Source organism: Amia ocellicauda, chromosome 1 (genome assembly GCF_036373705.1).
Source record: "Amia ocellicauda isolate fAmiCal2 chromosome 1, fAmiCal2.hap1, whole genome shotgun sequence".
Taxonomy (NCBI): domain Eukaryota; kingdom Metazoa; phylum Chordata; class Actinopteri; order Amiiformes; family Amiidae; genus Amia; species Amia ocellicauda.
This window is the reverse complement of record NC_089850.1, coordinates 20637679-20660334: the sequence shown is the minus strand read 5'-3', so window position 1 is coordinate 20660334 and position 22656 is coordinate 20637679. Positions and strand designations below refer to the sequence as shown.

Genomic DNA, 22656 nt, shown 5'->3' with positions numbered 1-22656 from the left:
GCTGAGACAGGTGACAGGCCTGTGCAATTGTACCCTGTCCTTCTTTCATTGCCAACACTTCAGTGGACATTACCAGGGATTAAAAACAGGGCTAGTATTTCACACACAAACAAACAGACACAACAATATATCAGCACTGCACAGCTCTCTTTCCTGTTTAGTGGTAAGATGATGTTTGTCTGCTGTGTCAACTCACCCTGGAGCTCAGCTTTAAATAATTAAGAACTATAGGATTCTATATGACGTCACTCTCAGCAGGCAGTTTGCTACAATGGTTAATGTTATTATTATTATTATTATTATTATTATTATTATTATTATTATTATTATTATTATTATTCAGTTGAAATATACCTTTATATGAGGTGACTTACCAAGCTTTACAACAGTACAATATAAAGTATACAGACTATACCTTCACCATTATATTGTAAACAGCCATGGAGTACTTGTGACTTGTGCCTGCAGACACAATGGCGCGCAGGGGGCAGGACAAGGGCCCAGTTCCGTCTCTTTGGTCTCTTTCCTGTTGCCATGGCACTGTGACCTGAGAGAGATCAATGTAGAGGACAGGAGAGTGTCTTTTACACCAAACAGCAAATTAACAGGACGTAGTAAAGCTGATTTCCTTGCCAACAAAAAAACAGTGACCAGTTGCTTAAACTACTTTACAGACGTGCTCAAATTTGTTGGTACCCTTACAGCTCATTGAAATAATGCTTCATTCCTCCTGAAAAGTGATGAAATGAAAAGCTATTGCATCATGTATACTTGCATGCCTTTGGTTTGTCATAGAATAAAGCAAAGAAGCTGTGAAAAGAGATGAATTATTGCTCATTCTACAAAGATATTCTAAAATGTCCTGGACACATTTGTTTGGTACCCCTTAGAAAAGATAATAAATAATTGTATTATAGTGATATTCCAAACTAATCAGTTTCTTTAATTAGTATCACACATGTCTCCAATCTTGTAATCAGTCATTCAGCCTATTTAAATGGAGGAAAGTAGTCACTGTGCCCTTTGGTATCATTGTGTGCACCACACTGAACATGGACCAGAGAAAGCAAAGGTGAGAGTTGTCTGAGGAGATCAGAAATACAATAATAGACACACATGGTAAAGGTAAAGGCTACAAGACCATCTCCAAGCAGCTTGATGTTACTGTGACAACAGTTGCAAATATTATTAAGAAGTTCAAGGTGCTGATGGAACTGCAGCCAAACTCCCTGGGTGGCCACAAGAGGAAAATCAGCGCCAGATTGAACAGAAGGATAGTGCGAATGGCAGAAAAAGAACAAGGATAACTGCCAAAGAGATACAAGCTGAACTCCAAGGTGAAGGTACGTCGGTTTCGCTTTTTGAGCAAAATTGGCCTCCCAGGAGGACGCCACTTCTGAAGGAAAACATAAAAAAGACAGACTGGAATTTGCTAAAATGCATATTGACAAGCCACAATTCTTCTTGGAGAATATCCTTTGGACAGATGAGTCATAACTGAAGCTTTTTGGCAAGTCACATCAGCTCTATGTTCACAGATGGAACAAAGTAAGCTTTCAAAGAAAAGAACACCATACCTACAGTGAAACATGGAGGGGGCTTAGTTATGTTGTGGGGCTGCTTTGCTGTGCCTGTTTTCCCAACACGCAAACCACGCAATTGCGTGGAGCCCCAAGGTGGAAAGGGACACTGGATAAAACTCCATCACCCCCTACCCCCCCGTGCCCTGTTAAACCCCCGCTAACACAGGATTACATTCCGTCAGCTGTTCTGAAGTGGCCTTCTATGAGTCCTGATCTGAATCCTATCGAACATCTATGAAAGAGCTGAAACTTGCAGTCTGGAGAAGCACCCAACAAACCTGAGACAGCTGGAGCAGTTTGCTCAGGAAGAGTGGGCTGAACTACCTGTTAACAGGTGCAGAAGTCTCACTGAGAGCTACAGGAAATGTTTGATTGCAGTGATTGCCTCTAAAGGTTGTGCAACAAAATATTAGGTTGAGGGTCCCATCATTTTTGTCCATGCCATTTTCATTTGTTTTATTTACAATATTATGTTGGAAAAAAAAATCAAAAGCAAAGTCTGATTTCTATTACATTTGGAATAAACAATGGTGGATGCCAATTACTTTTGTCAGTTTCAAGTTATTTTAGAGGAAATTGTGCATTCTTTGTTTCTTGCGGAGGGGTACCAACAAATTTCAGCACGTCTGTAGGTTCTGGAAAAAATAGTAATAATAACAGTATAACAGTTTAATGTATTTTCTATAACTGGCCAGTGAGGTTTTTAAACAGAATTTAGGTTGTTGCATTAATATGCAAACATAGGCTGAAAATACAGCTCTTGAAAAAATTAAGACACCACTGCAAAATGATCAGTTTCTCTGGTTTTACTATTTATAGGTATGTGTTTGGGTAAAATTAACATTTTTGTTTTATTCTATAAACTACTGACTATATGAATGGAATGGAATGGCTGCCATACATGTAGAGATGCTGATTTAAGACAAATTTGCAGTGGTCAGAGCTGTATGTTACATGTTCTTATTATTGTTTTTATTTTTCTTATTATTCTTAGTAATCGTATTATCATCATCTGTCTCTCCTAAAATGCTAGTTTTTAAAAACATACACACGGTCAAGATCAGAGTTTAATGTAAATGAAAGGAAGGTGTGTATAACATTTTGATGCATGCAGAATTTATACATTATAAATAAATCGCCTTCAGTATTTCCGATGTTATGTGTTGGTGCAGAATCTACAGTTTAATGTAGATTTTACAGTGATCCTTGACTCTGAAAAAACTGCAGCAACTGGAAACATATAGCAGTCTTTCAGTTACAGCATTACAATTCCATAATGATATGTACATGCCGTGTGTAAACAGGGCCATTTTTCATGCAGATGTTGCCCAGATGTGTAATCTAATGAATATTCATTGTGGGGTCCTGTGTTGCAAGGGCACTGCGGGTAAACAGGGTCCATCCCGCAGCCTCACCGCGGCTGTCTGCCCGCTGTCTGCCCACTGTCTGCCCCCTGTCTGCCCCCTGTCTGCCCCCTGTCTGCCCCACTGTCCGCCCCACTGTCCGCCCCACTGTCCGCCCCACTGTCTGCCCGCTGTCTGCCCGCTGTCTGCCCCACTGTCTGCCCCACTGTCTGCCCGCTGTCTGCCCCCTGTCCGCCCCCTGTCTGCCCCCCTGTCCGCCCCCCTGTCCGCCCCACTGTCCGCCCCACTGTCTGCCCCACTGTCTGCCCCACTGTCCGCCCCACTGTCCGCCCCGCTGTCCGCCCCCTGTCCGCCCCCTGTCCGCCCCACTGTCCGCCCCACTGTCTGCCCGCTGTCCGCCCCCTGTCCGCCCCACTGTCTGCCCGCTGTCTGCCCCACTGTCTGCCCCACTGTCTGCCCGCTGTCCGCCCCACTGTCCGCCCCACTGTCTGCCCCACTGTCTGCCCGCTGTCCGCCCCACTGTCTGCCCCACTGTCCGCCCCACTGTCTGCCCGCTGTCCGCCCCCTGTCCGCCCCACTGTCTGCCCGCTGTCTGCCCCACTGTCTGCCCCACTGTCTGCCCCACTGTCTGCCCCACTGTCTGCCCCACTGTCTGCCCGCTGTCCGCCCCACTGTCTGCCCCACTGTCTGCCCCACTGTCTGCCCGCTGTCTGCCCCACTGTCTGCCCGCTGTCCGCCCCCCTGTCCGCCCCCCTGTCCGCCCCACTGTCTGCCCGCTGTCTGCCCGCTGTCTGCCCGCTGTCTGCCCCGCTGTCTGCCCCACTGTCCGCCCCGCTGTCTGCCCCACTGTCCGCCCCACTGTCTGCCCCGCTGTCTGCCCCACTGTCCGCCCCACTGTCTGCCCGCTGTCCGCCCGCTGTCCGCCGCCTGTCCGCCCCCCTGTCCGCCCCACTGTCTGCCCACTGTCTGCCCGCTGTCTGCCCGCTGTCCGCCCCACTGTCTGCCCGCTGTCTGCCCGCTGTCTGCCCGCTGTCTGCCCCACTGTCCGCCCCACTGTCTGCCCCACTGTCTGCCCCACTGTCTGCCCGCTGTCTGCCCGCTGTCCGCCCCACTGTCTGCCCGCTGTCTGCCCCACTGTCTGCCCGCTGTCCGCCCCCCTGTCCGCCCCCCTGTCCGCCCCACTGTCTGCCCACTGTCTGCCCGCTGTCTGACCCACTGTCTGCCCGCTGTCTGCCCCACTGTCTGCCCCCTGTCTGCCCGCTGTCTGCCCCGCTCGCTGCACTCTTATTTGTGCGTTTATTGTAGTGCAAAACGCTGGGCTAATTTAGCAAACAAGTACAGATTTCTAGCCACCAGAGCCTGTCTATATCATCATTAAACGGATGGTTTGATCAGATGACACTCTGTGCACCAGTTTGGAAACCGCGGCAAACTTGCGTCGGCTCTGCCGGGATGTGTTCGACTGGATGATTATTGCGTGTTTCTCCCGCTCTGATGCGCAGCAGGCGGGCCACCTCGGCGGGGTATCGACTACCGGCGACCGACCCTCTGACCCCGACCTCTTCTGTGTCCGCCCGTAATGACAGACAGAAACCCCGGGCGGCATCTAACGGGACCCGAGCCCAGGAGCAGCGGGACCCGGGCGCGAAGGACGCGGTGAAGCAGGACCGGCTGTGGAGGGAGTCTGTCCGTGCGGAGTGGGAGGGATGCCGGCAGTGGTGAGATCAACTGAGCTGGGGACACGCAGTGGGTGCAGGACAACAGCGCTACGATGCGGGACATCCACTAAAATAGACATTATTGAACGTCTTCATTTTCTGAATTGTCTCTAGTGCATTTTTCCATTGCGCATTTGCATTGTGCACAATTGATCCTGTAAACTAAGGTATAGGTGCCCACTGCACGTTTCCCGAATAACGGCCCATAAAATAGACAAACACAATGTGAGGGACTTGTCTCTCCGTTTGCATCTGTGGCGAGTCTGAGGCTGCCCAACACAAACAGCGCCCTCTGGAGGACGTCCTGGCTTTCCTGCTCTCCGGAGTCACCTGTTGCTTCTTGAAAAACAGACACGCACCACAAAATCAGTCACTCTAGCGACATACATTTCATATATTCTGTTATAGTTCCTGCTTTAAAAGCACAGATATTGCTTTTTGGTAATTTTGGTAATTTTCTTACCTCAACAGGCAAAAGAATTGGAGTTTCTTATCGAATTATGACCAGTTGGTAAGTTTCGTTATCTAATGGACACATTTCCCATCGATGTAACCAGGGTGCTCAGCAACTCTGAAACACAGCCCAATACAATTCAGGAAATCATGCGTTTAAACGAATAATCAATCTCGATTCGTGATCCACCAGAGGAGCCAGGAGGAGGAGTAGAAGCGGTAACAGGCCTTACCTGTGTTTTTCCACCAGGGAGGCCCGAGGGAGGAGAAGCCCTTACCGGAGTATGAGCCTGTGTTCTCGGACACGGTGCCCAACACCATGAACCACACGTTTGGCAGCCGGCTGGACACGGAGCTGGGCCAAGCTCTGATACGGATGGACAACCTCATGCTCCGAAGCAACCGGAAGACCAAACTTGGGGAAGACATGCTGCCGTGCTAGGGGTGTCCATGGGCTCTCAGTTTAAACTCAAGAACTGGTCAAATATGCAGGACTTTGTGTAACAAGAAGCTAAATTGAAGCAAACACATATACATATCTCCTGCTGAATTATCAGATTATTATAGCATCTGAAAGTCTTAAAATGTATTATATTTGAGTTTTTTTGTTTTTTTTTGGGTAAGTTATTTGTAATACAACCATACAGCACGATAGAAGCTTTTTTTAACCTAATAGTTTTTTTATTTTGTACTAGTACCTTAGGTTAATAATGTTTGCAATGTTTTGGACACATATTCCAGTGCAGTCATATGAACACAATCTTTTCATGTTCATTCATACATAAGCATAAGGCTGTAATAAAATCATAGTAGGACCTTCCTAAAATAAGGCAATGCATGAGAAAACAAGTGCGGTACCAACTGTTCTCCTTTCAGCTGTGTGAGGTGTGAAAGAGGAGGAGGATTTACATTTTGTAGGATTTAAATTATTTTTAATAATAAAGGGAAAATCTAAAGACTGAATTCAAAATTGTCTTATTTTTCAAATGTAAAGAGAAACAAATCTATTATAATACAGAAAGCAAGTTTAAAATACGTTAAATACAGAATTAATAGCATTGCCTGCCATTTTTGCACCATTATTCGCCATCTTTTCTCTTTTGCAATAAAGCTTTAAACAATGGCGTCCACCTACACTTCTGCATGTAATTTGAGAGCATTCATCTACACATATCAACCATAAATTAAATGCTTAATCTTTATTTCATGTGCATTGTTTTTTTTTTTTTTTTTTTAATGCAATATCCAAGACTGTGGGCCTACTAGTGGCTAAAATAACATTAATGTAAACAACTAGGTGACTACCACACTTTTTTTATATAAATCTAAGTTTAAATATACCAATCTTACAGCTCAGTACACACTTAATGCTCTAAAAAGCAGGTTTCAAATGTGAAGCTGACCAGTCCGGTCACTTCCAGGCACAAGTGGTCAGTGTCCAGTGCCGGTGCACCCTGCTGTCCAAGAGGCCGTACACTACAGGGTTGACGCAGCTGCTGGCGGTGCCGAGAAAAACACAGACCCTCCTGGCCATCTCCGCCCCGTAGCTGGGCTCCAACTGCACAATCAGGGCCACCACCATGAAGACATAGAATGGCGTCCAGCACACGGCAAAGACTCCTATACAGCCTGCGACCCGCCTGCTGACGCGGCTGATGGCTCTCCTGCGGATGGGGAAGTGACGCCCTGCCGCGCGGAGCCGCAGCAGCAGCAGGGAGTAGCAGGGCAGCAGGGTGCAGGCGGGCAGGCCGTACAGCACCGCCAGCGAGCCCCACCTCCACACGGCCACCCAGTGCTGCATGCACTCAGGGAAGACCAGCCTGCAGACAGAACCACCTCCCGCCAGAGGGGGCACTGCTGCTGTGGCCACAAGGCCTACAGGGACTGCAGACAGTGAGGACACGAGCCTGACAAAGCGAAAGAAAGAAAACAATAAAACAAGAACATACTGAGCACATAATACAGTCCTGTAGAAACAGATTTAGCATATCAACCGGTCAATTGCTCAAATTTAAAGGTTGAATCCAGAATAAAAGTGTCAAAAGAATCTAGGACAATGGGGGTCTCAAACTCTTCTTCCCATGCACAGTACCTGAATCTCTGGGAAGTTCTCCACAGACCACAAAGTCAATAGGGTTGATGAACAAAGGACTCACATAAAACAATAACCACATATTTCCATGTGTCAGTGTGATAGTTTCATATTTTTCACTTGACATTGTCTCACAATAATAACAGACCAACCCCAGAATCAGTCATAATAATAAGCAGAACCCCAACCATAGCCAATGACCAACTAATTCACCCCAGCGGACACAGCCAAACTGACCTGGAACACAACATTAACCCTTAACCCTATATTATTACTGAGGACATCAACCATAACCATAACCCCAGCCTAAACCAAAATGTTACTAGAACCCTAAACTTTATTTCTCACCAACTTTAGTTACATTAATCAAAATATCACTCTAAACACAGTCTAAATATAAGCTGTAAGGTCATCCCTGCCTTGAATGGGTTTGGAAGAATAGTTGAACCAGATCTGAATCAAATACAATAGAGCTTCCAGACTTTTTGTCTCAGTCCTCAAAAACGGTCGCGGTGCGAGGCCGCGTTTAAATTGGCTCCTTAAATTGGCACACTTACCAGATGAGGCAGCACAGCCCCCAGACCACAGCAGATGTCTGGCGGCCTGCTGGAGGTGTAACGCGTGGCCTCTTCACTGCCCAGCACCGCTCCACACTCATGAGTGACAGTATGAGGCTGATGCTCAGGCGGTCCAGGTAGCTCACAGACAGGTGGACCTTGCACAGCAGCTGCCCGAACAGACAGCCCGGCAGCAGCATCTGGGCCAGATGTGCAGGGACAGCCAGGAGCGCCACGATGTCAGCCAGGGCCAGGTTCCACACCATAACATCGCTCACACTCTTCAGCCTCAAGTGCATGGGCATGACTGCGACCAGGACTGAGTTGCAGAGGAGCCCCCCCACGCAGATTGTGACGTACAGCGGTAAGAGGAGGACCCCCACCAGGTCGGGTTGGAACGGGGCTCCAAAGGGGATGCCCCAGCTGGGGGAAATTACGGTTCTGCTGGACAGGTCTGCGCACATCTGGAGATCACGGGAGAGTGGCTGAAGGGCTCAGGGGTGACAGGTGTTTGGGCAGGTCCATTGCCACACTGGCTGCCTTTTATCTGCCCTGGGAAAATGAATTTTCTCGGAAACTCCCTCACAGTGCAGTTATTTGTGCCTGTTGTAACTGAAGAAGAATGATTTGTTTTCCCTGTGAGAGCACTCTCTAGACTCCAGGCTGGGAAAAGCATTGCCTTCGACCGGGAAATGGTGTTTTGTTTCTGGGTCTGTGTGTTCCCAACTGACAGGATGACAGAGGGCATCCAGTAATATTGTTTTCATGTCTCTTTGCCAGAAAAAACTACAATGGAGCTGTTTTTCTCCTTCTTCTTCTTACGATCACACTATCACTTTGAGAACATGTATAGTAATTCTCATACAGGCTCTTTATTAATAATCTGCACGTGAGAACATTGTATGTGTGTGTATATATATACTCAGCACAAAAAGAAACGTCCTTTCACTTTCAACTGCTTTTATTTTCAGAAAACTTAACATGTGTAAATATTTGTATGCACATAAAAAGATTCAACAACCATGACATAAACTGAACAAGTTTCACAGACATGTGACTAACAGAAATGGAATAATGTGTCCGTGAACAAAGGGACAGTCAGTATCTGTGCTGCAGTGCATCTCCTCCTCATGGACTGCACCAGATGTGCCAGTTCTTGCTGTGAGATGTTACCCCACTCTTCCACTTGCAATTTCCCGGACATTTCTGGGGGAATGGCCCTAGCCCTCACCCTCCAAATCCAACAGGTCCCAGACGTGCTCAATGGGATTGAGATCCACGCTCTTCAATGGCAGAACACCGACATTCCTGTCCTGCAGGAAATCACGTCCAGTGAAGGTGGGTTTGTGCCCATACAGTGAGGGAAAAAAGTATTTGATCCCCTGCTGATTTTGTACGTTTGCCCACTGACAAAGAAATGATCAGTCTATAATTTTAATGGTAGGTGTATTTTAACAGTGAGAGACAGAATAACAACAACAAAATCCAGAAAAAAGCATTTCAAAAAAGTTATCAATTGATTTGCATGTTAATGAGGGAAATAAGTATTTGACCCCTTCGACTTAGTACTTGGTGGCAAAACCCTTGTTGGCAATCACAGAGGTCAGACGTTTCTTGTAGTTGGCCACCAGGTTTGCACACATCTCAGGAGGGATTTTGTCCCACTCCTCTTTGCAGATCCTCTCCAAGTCATTAAGGTTTCAAGGCTGACGTTTGGCAACTCGAACCTTCAGCTCCCTCCACAGATTTTCTATGGGATTAAGGTGTGGAGACTGGCTAGGCCACTCCAGGACCTTAATGTGCTTCTTCTTGAGCCACTCCTTTGTTGCCTTGGCTGTGTGTTTTGGGTCTTTGTCATGCTGGAATACCCATCCACGACCCATTTTCAATGCCCTGGCTGAGGGAAGGAGGTTCTCACCCAAGATTTGACGATACATGACCCCGTCCATCTTCCCTTTGATGCGGTGCAGTTGTCCTGTCCCCTTAGCAGAAAAACACCCCCAAAGCATAATGTTTCCACCTCCATGTTTGACGGTGGGGATGGTGTTCTTGGGGTCATTCCTCCTCCTCCAAACACAGCGAGTTGAGTTGATGCCAAAGAGCTCGATTTTGGTCTCATCTGACCACAACACTTTCACCCAGTTCTCCTCTGAATCATTCAGATGTTCATTGGCAAACTTCAGATGGGCCTGTAAATGTGCTTTCTTGAGCAGGGGGACATTGCAGGATTTCAGTCCTTCACGGCGTAGTGTGTTACCAATTGTTTTCTTGGTGACTATGGTCCCAGCTGCCTTGAGATCATTAACAAGATCCTCCCGTGTAGTTCTGGGCTGATTCCTCACCGTTCTCATGATCATTGAAACTCCACGAGGTGAGATCTTGCATGGAGCCCCAGACCGAGGGAGACTGACAGTTATTTTGTGTTTCTTCCATTTGCCAATAATCGCACCAACTGTTGTCACCTTCTCACCAAGCTGCTTGGCGATGGTCTTGTAGCCCATTCCAGCCTTGTGTAGGTCTATAATCTTGTCCCTGACATCCTTGGACAGCTCTTTGGTCTTGGCCATGGTGGAGAGTTTGGAATCTGATTGATTGATTGCTTCTGTGGACAGGTGTCTTTTATACAGGTAACGAGCTGAGATTAGGAGCTCTCCCTTTAAGAGAGTGCTCCTAATCTCAGCTCGTTACCTGTTTAAAAGACACCTGGGAGCCAGAAATCTTGCTGATTGATAGGAGATCAAATACTTATTTCCCTCATTAACATGCAAATCAATTTATAACTTTTTTGAAATGCATTTTTCTGGATTTTTTTGCTGCTATTCTGTCTCTCACTGTTAAAATACACCTACCATTAAAATTATAGACTGATCATTTCTTTGTCAGTGGGCAAACGTACAAAATCAGCAGGGGATCAAATACTTTTTTCCCTCACTGTAGGTGACGTTGTTGCTGGAGATGTCTGGTAAGGACCTGCCTTACAACAGGCCTACAAGCCCTCAGTCCAGCCTCTCTCAGCCGATTGCGGACAGTCTGAGCACTGATGGAGGGATTGTGCATTCCTGGTGTAACTCGGGCAGTTGTTGTTGATCCTGTACCTGTCCCGCAGGTGTGATACTGGGATGTACCGATCCTGTGCAGGTGTTGTTACACGTGGTCTGCCACTGTGAGGACGATCAGCTGTCCTTCCGGTCTCCCTGTAGTGCTGTCTTAGGCATCTCACAGTACAGACATTGCAATGTATTGCCCTGGCCACATCTGCAGTCCTCATGCCTCCTTGCAGCATGCCTCAGCATGCCTAAGACACGTTCACGCAGATGAGCAGGGACCCTGGGCATCTTTCTTTTGGTGTTTTTCAGATCCAGTAGAAAGGTCTCTTTAGTGTCCTAAGTTTTTATAACTGTGACCTTAATTGCCTACGTCTGTAAGGTGTTAGTGTCTTAACGCCCGTTCCACAGGTGCGTGTTCATTAATTGTTTATGGTTCATTGAACAAGCATGGAAAACATTGTTTAAACCCTTTACAATAATGACCTGTAAAGTTATTTTGATTTTTTCAAAATTATCTTTAAAATACAGTGTCCTGAAAAAGGGATGTTTCTTTTTTGCTGAGTATATATATTATTTATTATATTTCTTAGAAGACGACCTTATCCAGGGTGACTTACAATTGTTATAATATATCACATTATTTTATACATACAATTACTCATTTATACAGCTGGGTTTTAACTGGAGCAATCTCGGTACAGTGCCTTGCTCAAGAGTACAACAGCAGTGTCCCCCACCTGGGATTGAACACACAACCTCGATTATACCACATTTTTTCCATATCTTACCATTATTTTACCATGTAATCAACCACATTTTAACCATAAAGTGTCACAGACATATTTAGCCCATGATGTAAAAGCAGCTTAATTACTCTTGGGGCAATTTCAATTGTATGATCAATAATAATAATTACAATTATTATTATATACACTTCTACAAATTCACATACTATCATGAACTTACCTGCTATTATACTACAGCTCCTAACCTACTTACATTTACATACTACTACTGATGCACACTACTCCTACCCTAAACTACGTCTATTACAAACTATCACTGATATGAACCCGCATAAAAATAACACATATTTAGTAATATACAGCTCTGGAAAAAAATTAAGAGACCACGCCAAATTCAGAAATCAATGTTAATTTCTTCCAGAGCTGCATCATGCAAAAAGTACTCTCACATGCAAAGCATCTTCAGATAATTTGAATTCTACTTTAAATGTCTACCTCTTCAAACACACCTAAAACATGCACTTTAATCCTGCTGGTTTTCCTGCCATATTTGAGGCACGCAGGCCCAATGAATAGCGTTAATCTTCTCGGTTACACGGCGATGCTTTCTCGAGTACGGGTGCTCGGAGGGGACTGGACAGCTAGAAGTGACGTTTGCGGAAGGCGAGGCTGAATCGCGCTACAGAAAAGTGACATTTGTTGGGCTTGCAGTTGCTTGCACTGTAGAGTCCTGTCCTTCTGCACGATGGGGGCCGATACGATCCTGCATTTAGCCAATTTTAGCACCCTGTTTATTTGCATGGTGCTCAAATTCCCGCAGATATTTGTGCTCATTTCAGCCAAGTCAACCACAGGAATAAGTGTGAAAAGCTTGGTGCTGGAACTCGTAGGGTAAGATTCTGTATTCTTAATTCGATTTCCTTAAAAAGACACACAAATGAAAGAAAAACAGTAGCTGCCACTAATTGCAAAACACATTTTTATCTGAAAAAAGTTACTGAAGAGTTATGGGGCTTTTCGTTTGACTTCCTGTTTTGAACTCTAGGACAATGAATCTGCAGCCTACTGCACACAAACGCGTTGCTTGTACTTCACGTATTTGTATTTTTGATTTCACTTACATTTTAATAATTTTACGGGACGGATGAATATCCCGATTAGCTTCTGTCCGTCCTAGAAAAAGTACAACGCATATAACCGTAGAAACAAAAGGATTAAACTCTACTATAATTCCATACGATTAAAATACAATAATACACACTTGTATCCATCATTCCAGGTTAACAGTTAATCCGTTTTCAATATGTATTACTTGGGAGTTTGTGCTTTTTATCATCCCGGACAGGAATGTATAGTTTTGCTTTTAATGATGTGTTTCCCCTCAATAACCACAGGGACCGGCGGGTTGTTCATGAAGTGCGTGTATGTATACAGAGCGTCGCCTCCCGAACTAGCCGTGTGCGCATGTGCGAGCCGAGCGGCCGCTGTCTGCCGTGGCTTTACTGTGACCCCTGACACTTGTGCGGTTTGTCTGATGAACTGAGTGGGAATGAGCCGTACAGGATTCAAAAAAGAAACCATGTCTATATAAGCCATGTGAAAGAAAGAAAGAAAGAAAAAGAAAACCGATCTTAAATTGATTCATCAACTGGTCCACAGCTTACAAGTGCCATTCTGGTCAAAAGTTTCTCGGATATGAAGTAGTGCTTTGAAACCGCTTTCTGTTGAGAACAAACGCAGCTTATATTTGTGTTTGAAGTTTTGCCTTAATTCATGTCATGCTCTTTCACATAGCCTTGTTGAGAAGTTGCAGGTTTATTACAGTGTATTTATGCAATCACTAAACATAATTGAATAATGCTGCAATTTACCTTTTTTTTATATAGTCATCTTGTGCTGCTTGGGCTCATTGCCAGATGTGCTTTTACAGTTACAGTTACAGCTGTCTGCATTCATAAGTTATCTTCCATATGCTTAAGTGACAAGTTTGCAGTATTTTGTTTGTTTGTTTGTTTTAACGTATTTATTAGTAACATTTTAGCTCCCTGTAATAGGGTTTAGTGTGACTAACACAGTCTTGCATAATAAACATGCTGAGTTTGCTTAAGAACTGGGAAGAAAGCATTGCATTCCTCACAGTATTCAACTTGCTGCATGCAATTTCAGAGAAAAAAAACTGCATGACTACATTCAAATTTCAATGCAAACTAGTTTATATCAGCAGCTGTATGAGCCTTCCCAAGCTGGGAAAAACAATCAGCCTTTTAACTGTAACATGGTCTCTTATTTCAGATTCATTGTGTTTGTGTCGTACCAGATGTACTACGAGTATCCACCACCAACGTACCTGGAGTATCCCATCCTCATCGCTCAAGGTACAGTGACCCCTCTGTGCTTCTCAGAACAGCCGGCTTTCCATGGCACTCTGCGTTCGGCTTAGAAAACCAAATCTGGGATATATTTATATATTTCTCTCAAAACATCTATTTGAAATAACTGTATTGTCTTTATGAGATTGTAGGTTGACTGTGTTAATACATGAAGGCATCATCTGTTGCCTCAGCTATCTATGCACACATATGTATTGATGGATGGGTAATATCAATGAAACTTAATCTGACACAGATAGACTGATGGATAGATATTAAAGATGTGTTGCATTGATGGCATATGGAAGTACAGATGAATGATGCATTCTGTGTTCCAGATGTGATCCTCCTGCTGCTGATTCTGTACTACGATGGAAACCTGAAGCAGAGTGTGCTGTACGCGGCCCTGTATCCTCTTTGTCTGAGAGAGGCTGTCCTTCATCGCTATTACTCTCACCACTTGGAAACAGTTGCGCTGCATCAAGTTAACATAACGGTATTAATAGTAAAAACAGCCGTAGGAGAAGCAGTAGCATTAGTTGCAGCAGCAGTGATGGCACTATCACTGACTGTGCTGGTAGTAGCAGCTGTAGTCGTAGGGCAACAGTAGCAGTAATAGCAGTGCTAGTGGCAGTAGCAGTCATTGGCCCTTAACCTTTGCTTGCGCAGGTTTCTTGGGGGCTGGCATGCGCTGACCCTGCGGAGCTGGATAATTGACTTGGCCATGGTAAGGGCTGCTCGTTCATCCACACCTAGCACCGGCGCCACTACCTGACTACCTCGCAGTAGTGTTCAGAGTCAAGCTTCACAGGTCCAGTGGGTTTTACAGGTCACTCTGGATCCTCAGCACCTGAAGGACTGGGGTCCTGCTGTTAAAAGTGGTCCAACCGAGACACTCCTAGAGTAGCCAGGAGCCCACGTGGATTGGATGCCTGAGGGTCACACAGGCCGGGAGGTGTGCGTGTCTGGTTATAGATTGTTTGTGTAAGGAGGTGTGTGGATGTCAGCTGACATGAGAGAATGATTAACGACTAAGAACCAAATGCAAATCGAATGTACACGAGCCTCTAATGGTCTGTTGCTGCGATGGCTGACAAATACATAATGACTGGAGGTTCGTATATTCTTGTTTCCCTTTGCTTCTCTACAGAGCCTCTGCACCTTCATCAGCGCAGCCAGTAAATTGGCACAGCTGCAGTGTCTGTGGGAATCGAAGGACTCGGGCCAAGTGAGCGCCCTGACCTGGGGCCTGGCCTCCTTCACCGGCCTCGGTAAGTGCACAGTAGATCAGGGCAGAGGACAAGACAAGACAAGACAGGACAGGACAGCACTGCAGCTCCCAGAGCACTCTGTTACAGGGCGTGTCCCTTGTTCAACATTCGTTACATCTTTCTAACTTTAAAGTGTGACATCTCGTTGACCCCCCTGTCACCCAATCACAAATGGCCATTCCAGAACCAGGCTTTGATTAATATGAAAACACTGTTCTGGAAGGATTAGAGTTGCCAGCGGTTGGGTTGTGTTTTGATGCAGTGGCCTCTTCAGTCTGATGGCATGTTTCTCAACTTGTTTTTTTTTTTCCGTTTCAGCTCGGATTTACACCACATTGATGACCACAGGGGACATGCAGGGTGAGCGGTTTAATTCTACTCTGTGCTGGCCAGTTTGCCAGTATTTTATGTCTGTATTGATTGATTTGTATTGTGTAATGGAGTCACAGCAGCGTTTGAAACACTGTGGATGGAATGGATGTCCTCTGATTGGTCCAGTACACCTCAACTAAAACATCTCTATATTGTGAAGCTGCTACTCCTTCAATGACATGCTCCTCTGTTCCTGCGTCTGTGCATTTCTCTGTTCTGAGCAGTTCTTGTGCGTTTCATCGTGATGTCCATTCTGAATGCCTGGGTGACGGGCAGCGTGCTGTACTACAGAAGAGCAGGAAATAAGCAGGACTGAGCTGGGCTGGACTGTGGGACGGACGCACTTATCACGACAAATCCTCCAACGCACCACATCTTCTCCGCGGCAAGCCCAAGCAACCTCTTGCCAAGCGTACTGTACCCAACACACCAGTTAACCTGAAACCCACGTCACTACGATGACTGCTTTTGTATTTCTTATATTTTTGTGTGGGAGATTTATTTTAGGTTTAACTAGACTGTTCATTCACCCATGTGCATGATTTAGTTTATTCCAAACAGTGGTGCTTATTTCTACAACAACAAAAAATATTCATAACCAGTGCAATTCTTTTATTTTTAATTTTTTTAAATCATCAACCCTTCGTCTCAATGCTCACCAGTCTGTTCCTGAAGACAGCGGGTTTTGAACTCCTGTATCGGCCCAAAGCTCTTCCTGTCCAGATTTGTGTTCTATGTTCGGTGTTTTTCGTTTGCATTTTAGCATTAAGGTCACTGTGAATACAAAACAATCATCGCTGCGGTGATGATGAAGCTGCACTGGGGTTGTCCGCAGTGATGGAGAAGGTGCATTGTTAGTGGGATGTTCTCATCCTCCCGCTAATGTGTTCAAGAATGACGACTCCTCAGGGACGAGGTCCAGAGAAGGCTGCTCTTCTACATAAGAAAGTTTACAAACAAACCAGAGGAGGCCATTCGACCCATTAAGTGTTTTTAATATTATCGCTCGTTATACGATATGCAAGGCAGGCAGTATGCTTATGCACACATTCTGCCCGATTAAACAAATACGTTTTTTAAACATGCTTTTTGTAACCAAATCACTAAGGTTTGTATCTTTAATGATATTGAAAGAGTGATACCTTTTGATAAAGGGTAAATAGTGGAAAATCATTCCTAGGGGCAGGATAGACGCACTGCCTGCCTGTCAAATGAAGGGTTTTTTGCACATCACTGTTCCCAGCCCTGGACTGGTCACCTTGGGTTTTTATTCTCTAGATGAACCCCAAATCTCTTCATTAGAAACAATTAAACTACAGTTACTCATTTCCCTGTCTGCTGTTAAATGAATGGCAGCAGTGCAGCTCAAGGATGTGCTCAGCTGAACATAAACACAGAAGGGACATTCGGCACTCCTGGACCAGGGCACGTTACCCCAGATTTACCCAATGGTTGGTGCTGAAACACTTGATAACCTGTTTAGATAGAAGATGTATTCTTATCTTGGTCCTTTTATATGGTTTTGAAACTCCAGGTGCATTTAATGTTTTCATGGTGTTCTAATCCTGTTTCAAGTTTTATAAATGATTTGTCTGTGCAAATTAAAAACATCCACTTGGATAACAAGTTTTTTTTGTGTCTTCTGTGTCTGGGGTTCACAGGTCACTCTTAACTCCGCTATTTCAGTGAAGACCATCAAAACCTAACAACACTTGATTTGATTATTGGGCTTCGGTAGTTACAGTTACCCCAGTGTTGAGTGATCGATGGTTTAGGGAGCCATGAGGGTTGACCACACTGTCCTACAAACCACAAACACTTAATTGAGAAGAAAACTTATTTTAACTCTGTGGTCAGATTATGGAAGCAACATTTCTAGTACTTCACTAATAATAATAAAATTAAAACGTGAGCAGAAAATCAAAGGACAAAGGCAGAAGGCTACATCATTTTATTGTCGAATATGTTTACATTGTTTGGAGCATACTGCAGCTAAAGAAAACATGCATTCTCAACATAGCAATTTCTTTAAATATAAAGTGGTCAAGCCAATATAAATTACACATGAAGATGGCATGTACAATAGTACGTGTGTGTGTGTATATACACACACACACACACACACACATGCACTATAGTATTCGGATAGTCTGCTGTTACTGAAGAATGGAAGTCCTCACAGCACACGTTCAGGACCGTTCGCTGTAGCTATTGCTCCAGTATGCATTCAGGAGAGCTTTATACAAAACACTTTGAAAGGCATCTACAGTATGATGATGTGAAACATTTCAGAGCTGGTGAATTTTATATGTGCTGTGATTTGTTTTTTGCTTTTTTTTTTTTTTTTTTTTTTTTTTTTTAGTAAAAATAAGTCGCAAAATGCTTCTCTCTCTTTCTTCTTAGGCATAATAAAATAACATTCTAGAACACACAAACCAAAGGCCAGATACAAATCAGCACTTAGTGAGAGCAAGATCAAACCAATACACATTGTTTTTCTCATTGACTCTGCTGAGTAATAAAGTCACACCTTTATATTATAATTTAGATATGAAATGTACAATTTCCTTCTTACAATGCTCGGCTTAGTATTTTCTCCATCGTCTCCAAAAGAAAAAAAAGTTTATGCAGGTATACATTCAATGACAGGAAGATGTAACCGTGATGTATTATTTTTATATATATATATATATATATGTATATATATATAAAAATAAAATAAAGTGCACTGACTCCATTTTGCATCAATTGTCCGACCGCCAGTACACATCACTTTCTGGGAGAGGGCAAAGCACTTGTCAAGTATGAATTAAGGCATTGCATGAAAGTGAACAGCAACCTGGATTTCACACCGTCTGCGTCCTGGCGGAGGTGAGCTCTGACTCGCTGCTGTACGTGCTGCAGCCGCTGGAAACCGCAGAGGTGTGAGCGCGTGCAGTATAGCCTGCGTCTGGAAACCCAGGCCTTCCGCTTAAGTGCATAGCTGCATTAACGGAGTAAACTTAACAAAACAATACAATACAATTTGAAAATGATACAGTTTTGGTGCTCAATACTTGCAGTTCTTCCCTCTTCCTTTATTGTGTTGCAGGCTGTTGGTTGGCTGACTGCATGTCCACGTGTGCACAGAGGTTTGAAGGCTGTTCTTGGCGTCCAGTCGCAATATTCTTTTTAATCCTCCCTTCTGGTTTTGAGAGAATGTCCTGCATCAGGCTATTTTGCAGTTCTTTGCCATTGCCATCCTTTTCTTAAAACGCTCGATGCGACCGTTTGGACGCGGTAGAATGTTTTTTTTGTTTGTTCCAAATACAAAATGATCGCGTCACCAATGCACCTCATTTACCCCAGAGTGGTCTGCACCACACCCCCACACCTGAGGTTCTCACTGGAGAGGGCAGACGCGTCCCACCTGCCGCTCCCCTGTCCCTCTCGTCTGGAGGTTAGTATTCTATACTGTAGGAAAGTGCTGTAAACCATGACAGGAAGAGGTCTTTCTAAAATAATAATGTGTACACACACAGTCGCACACATACATACATATACATAGAAACATTTATATATATATATGTAGGCATGTATGTAGATGTATACAAAGCACTTGTGCATTTTTTTTTGGATACGCCATGTACGTTGTGTTTTCAGTCTTTGTGTGACAGAGACGCCCACCACCTTGTAAGTGACTGCATTTCCATATAAAGACAGTTAGCTGGAAAAACAGAGAGAGAAGACAGTTAGTTTTCTGGTGCCACACACTGGCGTTCTCATCCATCATTCGGGGGCAGGGGGGCCTCCTGGAGGCCACCTCCATTGGAGGATGAAGCCCTTTCTTGTTGTGTAGTAGCAGCAGCAGTATTTGTTCATTCAAGGTAAATAGGCCCCGTGTGGTGTGAACATTTCCATGACTCTCCTAGAATCATACAAGTTGTCTTGAAACTCAAAATCAAATCACCCTCCCTGGCAAGAGAAAGGCACTGACAGGAGATCTGATGGTTTTGAGTAAGCAAGTGCACCCTGTACGAAGGAACTTAGTTTTACTTAATACTTTTTTTTTTTTACAGAACTCTAGTGTAAGGAATATAGCAGTGTTCATTTGAGTGAAAACTCATAGCTAAAAGTAACAGTACACTTTAGTATTTTGCAGAAAAAAACATGATTTTACTGTTTTTAAATGTTGGGATATCTAAGGGATGCACAAAAGGCTGTGAACAATAATGCATCCCCTTTGTATCTGACGGGAACGCTGTGAGCAGAATGATCTTGCTCTCTATGCAATTTTGGACATCACTACACAGCAAAGCTTTTTAAACGCACACAAAATCTCATCAGCCCCAAGTAGTGGTCAGCCACTACTGTAAACATGCAGGTCGTGTTCTCACACCGAAGCCCAGCACACTCCCGAGTGCACACTCCCAGGCAGTTACTGCTCTTTCACATGCAGCGAACGGCGTTTATACACACACTCACACTCACACACACACACACACACACACACACACACAAACCATGCACCTGCAAAGTACAAAACTCAATTCCACGCCCTTACGTGGTGCTGTGTTGCATGTTTTATTGCAAACCTTCACATTTAAAATGACAAAACAAAAAATGTACAATATTTATATACACAAACACTAATATATATATTTCAGAGAGAGAGATATAAGATTTCTGGCACTGGAGTCTTCCTGTTTAATCCGTGGGAGCTCCGGGCCGGGGGGGGCTGTGATGAGCAATAAACAGCATGTCAGTGAACCTGTGACAGACACCATGGATGCCTAACTTTGTTTGAAAGTGGGGTGGGGCAGAATCCAAACTTAAGCAGGCAGTGGGTTCCTCCCCCATAGAGAAAAAAAAAGCTATTTTAACGCCAATTCCCTGCAATTCTACACTATTTGCTGTGGTCGCACACCCAGCACTTTTAAAGAGTCAAATGCATTGCTATCAATTCAGTGTCCATGCATATATGGTATGTAGCTAAATTAACATGCTGTCTGAGACACCGAATCATGTAGTTTGTTTATTCTCAAATACCAATGCTGGTTATTAAAACAATGCTGGTTTCCACTCTATCGAACAACCTGTACAGTGCGTTATCCAGTGCAGGACTGTATTTATCACTGCCTTTCCATCACTAGAAGGTCAAAATCAGAGGCATGTCCTGAACGCTTTTAATGGGGTGGAGTTTCGTTCAAGACGGTGTTTCGATCATAATAGCAGGGGGTGCTGACGACGCACTTCCGTTTCAATCGCGATTTGGGGGGGCAGCCACATTTCAGGGGGGGTTATGGCCACCCCAGGCCCCACCTCTAGACTCGCCCCTGCTCAAAATGACAACCCACTGACAGAAATCTCTCTCAGAGAATCCATGCCAGACAGATCAATTCTGCAATGGATTATGGGAACTGAAGTTTCTAAGTGAGAGGACTAGAGACATGAAATCTAAATGCTGACTTCATATCCAATATGTCATTCTGTAAAATGCGACTTATCGAGTCATTCTATTGCTATTGGTAGCATTTATCACACAATTACGTTAGTTACAACTGTGTTTCTTTTGCATAATCATGATGTCGTTTTCAAATGTATTTTTGTAGTTATCGGTAACAAAAAATATGAGGGGGGGCAAAGAGATAGATTTGCTACCACTACATTAAATTTGCCCATTTTGCCCTATGGTATAGGTGCCTATGAGTGACACTACTGGCCTGCAACCCCTGAGCCTTGGGACTGGAGGACACAGCTATAAAGCAGTAAAGCTTTGCATCACATCGGCATCGTGAGGAAGAGAGATGTACAGCTTCTCAGTTTTACCTTTACTTACCTTGACACAAATGACGGGAAGTGTATTTATTTATGAATTGGACTGATGGTTGTGTACCTGGACATGACACATAAGCCACTGCAGTCCACTCACAGGCAGGACTGGACAGGTCTGTCAGGCAGCTCGGCCTGTGAGGCTCCAGAGCTCACCTTGACAGCATGTGCAACTGGCCTTGGCAAACTAAATACATATATAACCCACACCTGGAGACCTGGCACATGAGCGTCCACACTTGACTAAATGCACTGCAGCTGGCAGAAGGCTGATGCCACCATTGCCAATATGCAGGTTAGCCAATGACCTGGAGCAGCGCTGGCAACACACTGGCAGGCCTCGACAGCTCGCTAGTGGTCAGCACATTAAAAAGTGGCTTATCAAGATCAAACAGCCGAAAGAACAGTGGGAGAGAGAAATGCCACAGATGTAACTAATTAAGCTCTAATTTCCTTGTTAAGAATACAAACGTGGTGCCTGAAAGTGTCAGCATCTACAGCTCCCTCCAGTGTTCAGTGTTGGAAGTGTGGAAATCGCACTAGGACCAGAAATGTAATGGCTATCATTGAAAAAGTGTGCCCTAAAATAAACAATGCTTACCGGTCATTTTTAAATTTACTTTTGTTTTTTCCGGTTTCTTATCCCTCATGCTGAAATGTTCAGGCACCTGTGAGAGGAGCATGCTGTCTCAAACACCACCGCACCCGGTCAGGCATCTGCACAGCACCCAGTTACCCTTTCTCACTTCTTCAGAAATCAAAAACATCGTCATCATCAACATCATCAAACGACCAGTCCCAGTCTTTAAGCGTCAAATCTAGCAATCTGTAACAGGAAGGTGGAGCGGAGAGCCATTCACCAAAAACAACATACTACATATATATATATATATATATATATACATATATATATATATATATATATACATATATATATACATATATATACATATATATATATATATATATATATATATATATATACATATATATATAAAAAAAAAAAAAAAGATTCCTCACTTGACTGAATCTGGGAGATCTTTTTTTTTGGTTTTCTGCTGAAGCAAAGCCTAATTAACATATAGTGATCACTTCCTCGGGAGTCTTGTGCCGAATTCACACTGCCTGGGAAAACGAAGACAAAACCCTGGCAGCCCCTGCGCTGTATTTACACGAGTGTCTCTCGGGCACCGCAGCTCCCACAGCGGCAGAGATAATATCGATATAACTGCAGGCCTTGAGGAAAAAGGGATAAGGTTTATGGATCTAAAGT

The 22656-nt window shown here is 44.3% G+C and overlaps 5 protein-coding genes across 13 annotated transcripts in view; 3 read left to right on the top strand and 2 right to left on the bottom strand.

Moving 5' to 3' along the window:
• Nucleotides 1–473: 473 nt before the first annotated feature.
• Nucleotides 474–4252, top strand: LOC136758691 (proline-rich protein 36-like). The gene is made up of 2 exons (XM_066713275.1): nucleotides 474–503; nucleotides 2993–4252. The coding sequence occupies exons 1-2, from the start codon at nucleotides 474–476 to the stop codon at nucleotides 4250–4252; spliced, it is 1290 nt and encodes a 429-aa protein (XP_066569372.1).
• Nucleotides 4253–4410: 158 nt separating this feature from the next.
• On the top strand, nucleotides 4411–6649 carry cimip5 (ciliary microtubule inner protein 5). Its single transcript, XM_066714901.1, has 3 exons — nucleotides 4411–4665; nucleotides 5137–5176; nucleotides 5369–6649. The coding sequence occupies exons 1-3, from the start codon at nucleotides 4442–4444 to the stop codon at nucleotides 5558–5560; spliced, it is 456 nt and encodes a 151-aa protein (XP_066570998.1). The 5' UTR covers nucleotides 4411–4441; the 3' UTR covers nucleotides 5561–6649.
• On the bottom strand, nucleotides 6530–8231 carry LOC136758684 (somatostatin receptor type 3-like). The gene is made up of 2 exons (XM_066713263.1): nucleotides 7768–8231; nucleotides 6530–6938 (listed from the first exon to the last, which is right to left on the bottom strand). The coding sequence occupies exons 1-2, from the start codon at nucleotides 8229–8231 to the stop codon at nucleotides 6530–6532; spliced, it is 873 nt and encodes a 290-aa protein (XP_066569360.1).
• Nucleotides 8232–12195: 3964 nt separating this feature from the next.
• On the top strand, nucleotides 12196–17198 carry slc66a3 (solute carrier family 66 member 3). The gene is made up of 7 exons (XM_066698335.1): nucleotides 12196–12451; nucleotides 13853–13935; nucleotides 14268–14337; nucleotides 14599–14656; nucleotides 15080–15200; nucleotides 15519–15560; nucleotides 15797–17198. The coding sequence occupies exons 1-7, from the start codon at nucleotides 12306–12308 to the stop codon at nucleotides 15886–15888; spliced, it is 612 nt and encodes a 203-aa protein (XP_066554432.1). The 5' UTR covers nucleotides 12196–12305; the 3' UTR covers nucleotides 15889–17198.
• Nucleotides 17199–17508: 310 nt separating this feature from the next.
• The window catches only part of rock2a (rho-associated, coiled-coil containing protein kinase 2a), a 54773-nt gene continuing 49625 nt past the window's right edge, over nucleotides 17509–22656 (bottom strand). For 4 of the 9 annotated variants that reach the window (XM_066698254.1, XM_066698279.1, XM_066698318.1 and 1 more), the window contains one exon: nucleotides 17509–22209. In XM_066698254.1, coding sequence (XP_066554351.1) covers nucleotides 22134–22209 — 76 coding nt within the window. In that variant the 3' untranslated portion in view covers nucleotides 17509–22133. The remainder of the gene's footprint in view (nucleotides 22210–22656) is intronic. The other 5 variants (XM_066698288.1, XM_066698308.1, XM_066698261.1 and 2 more) reach the window with 4 other exon arrangements.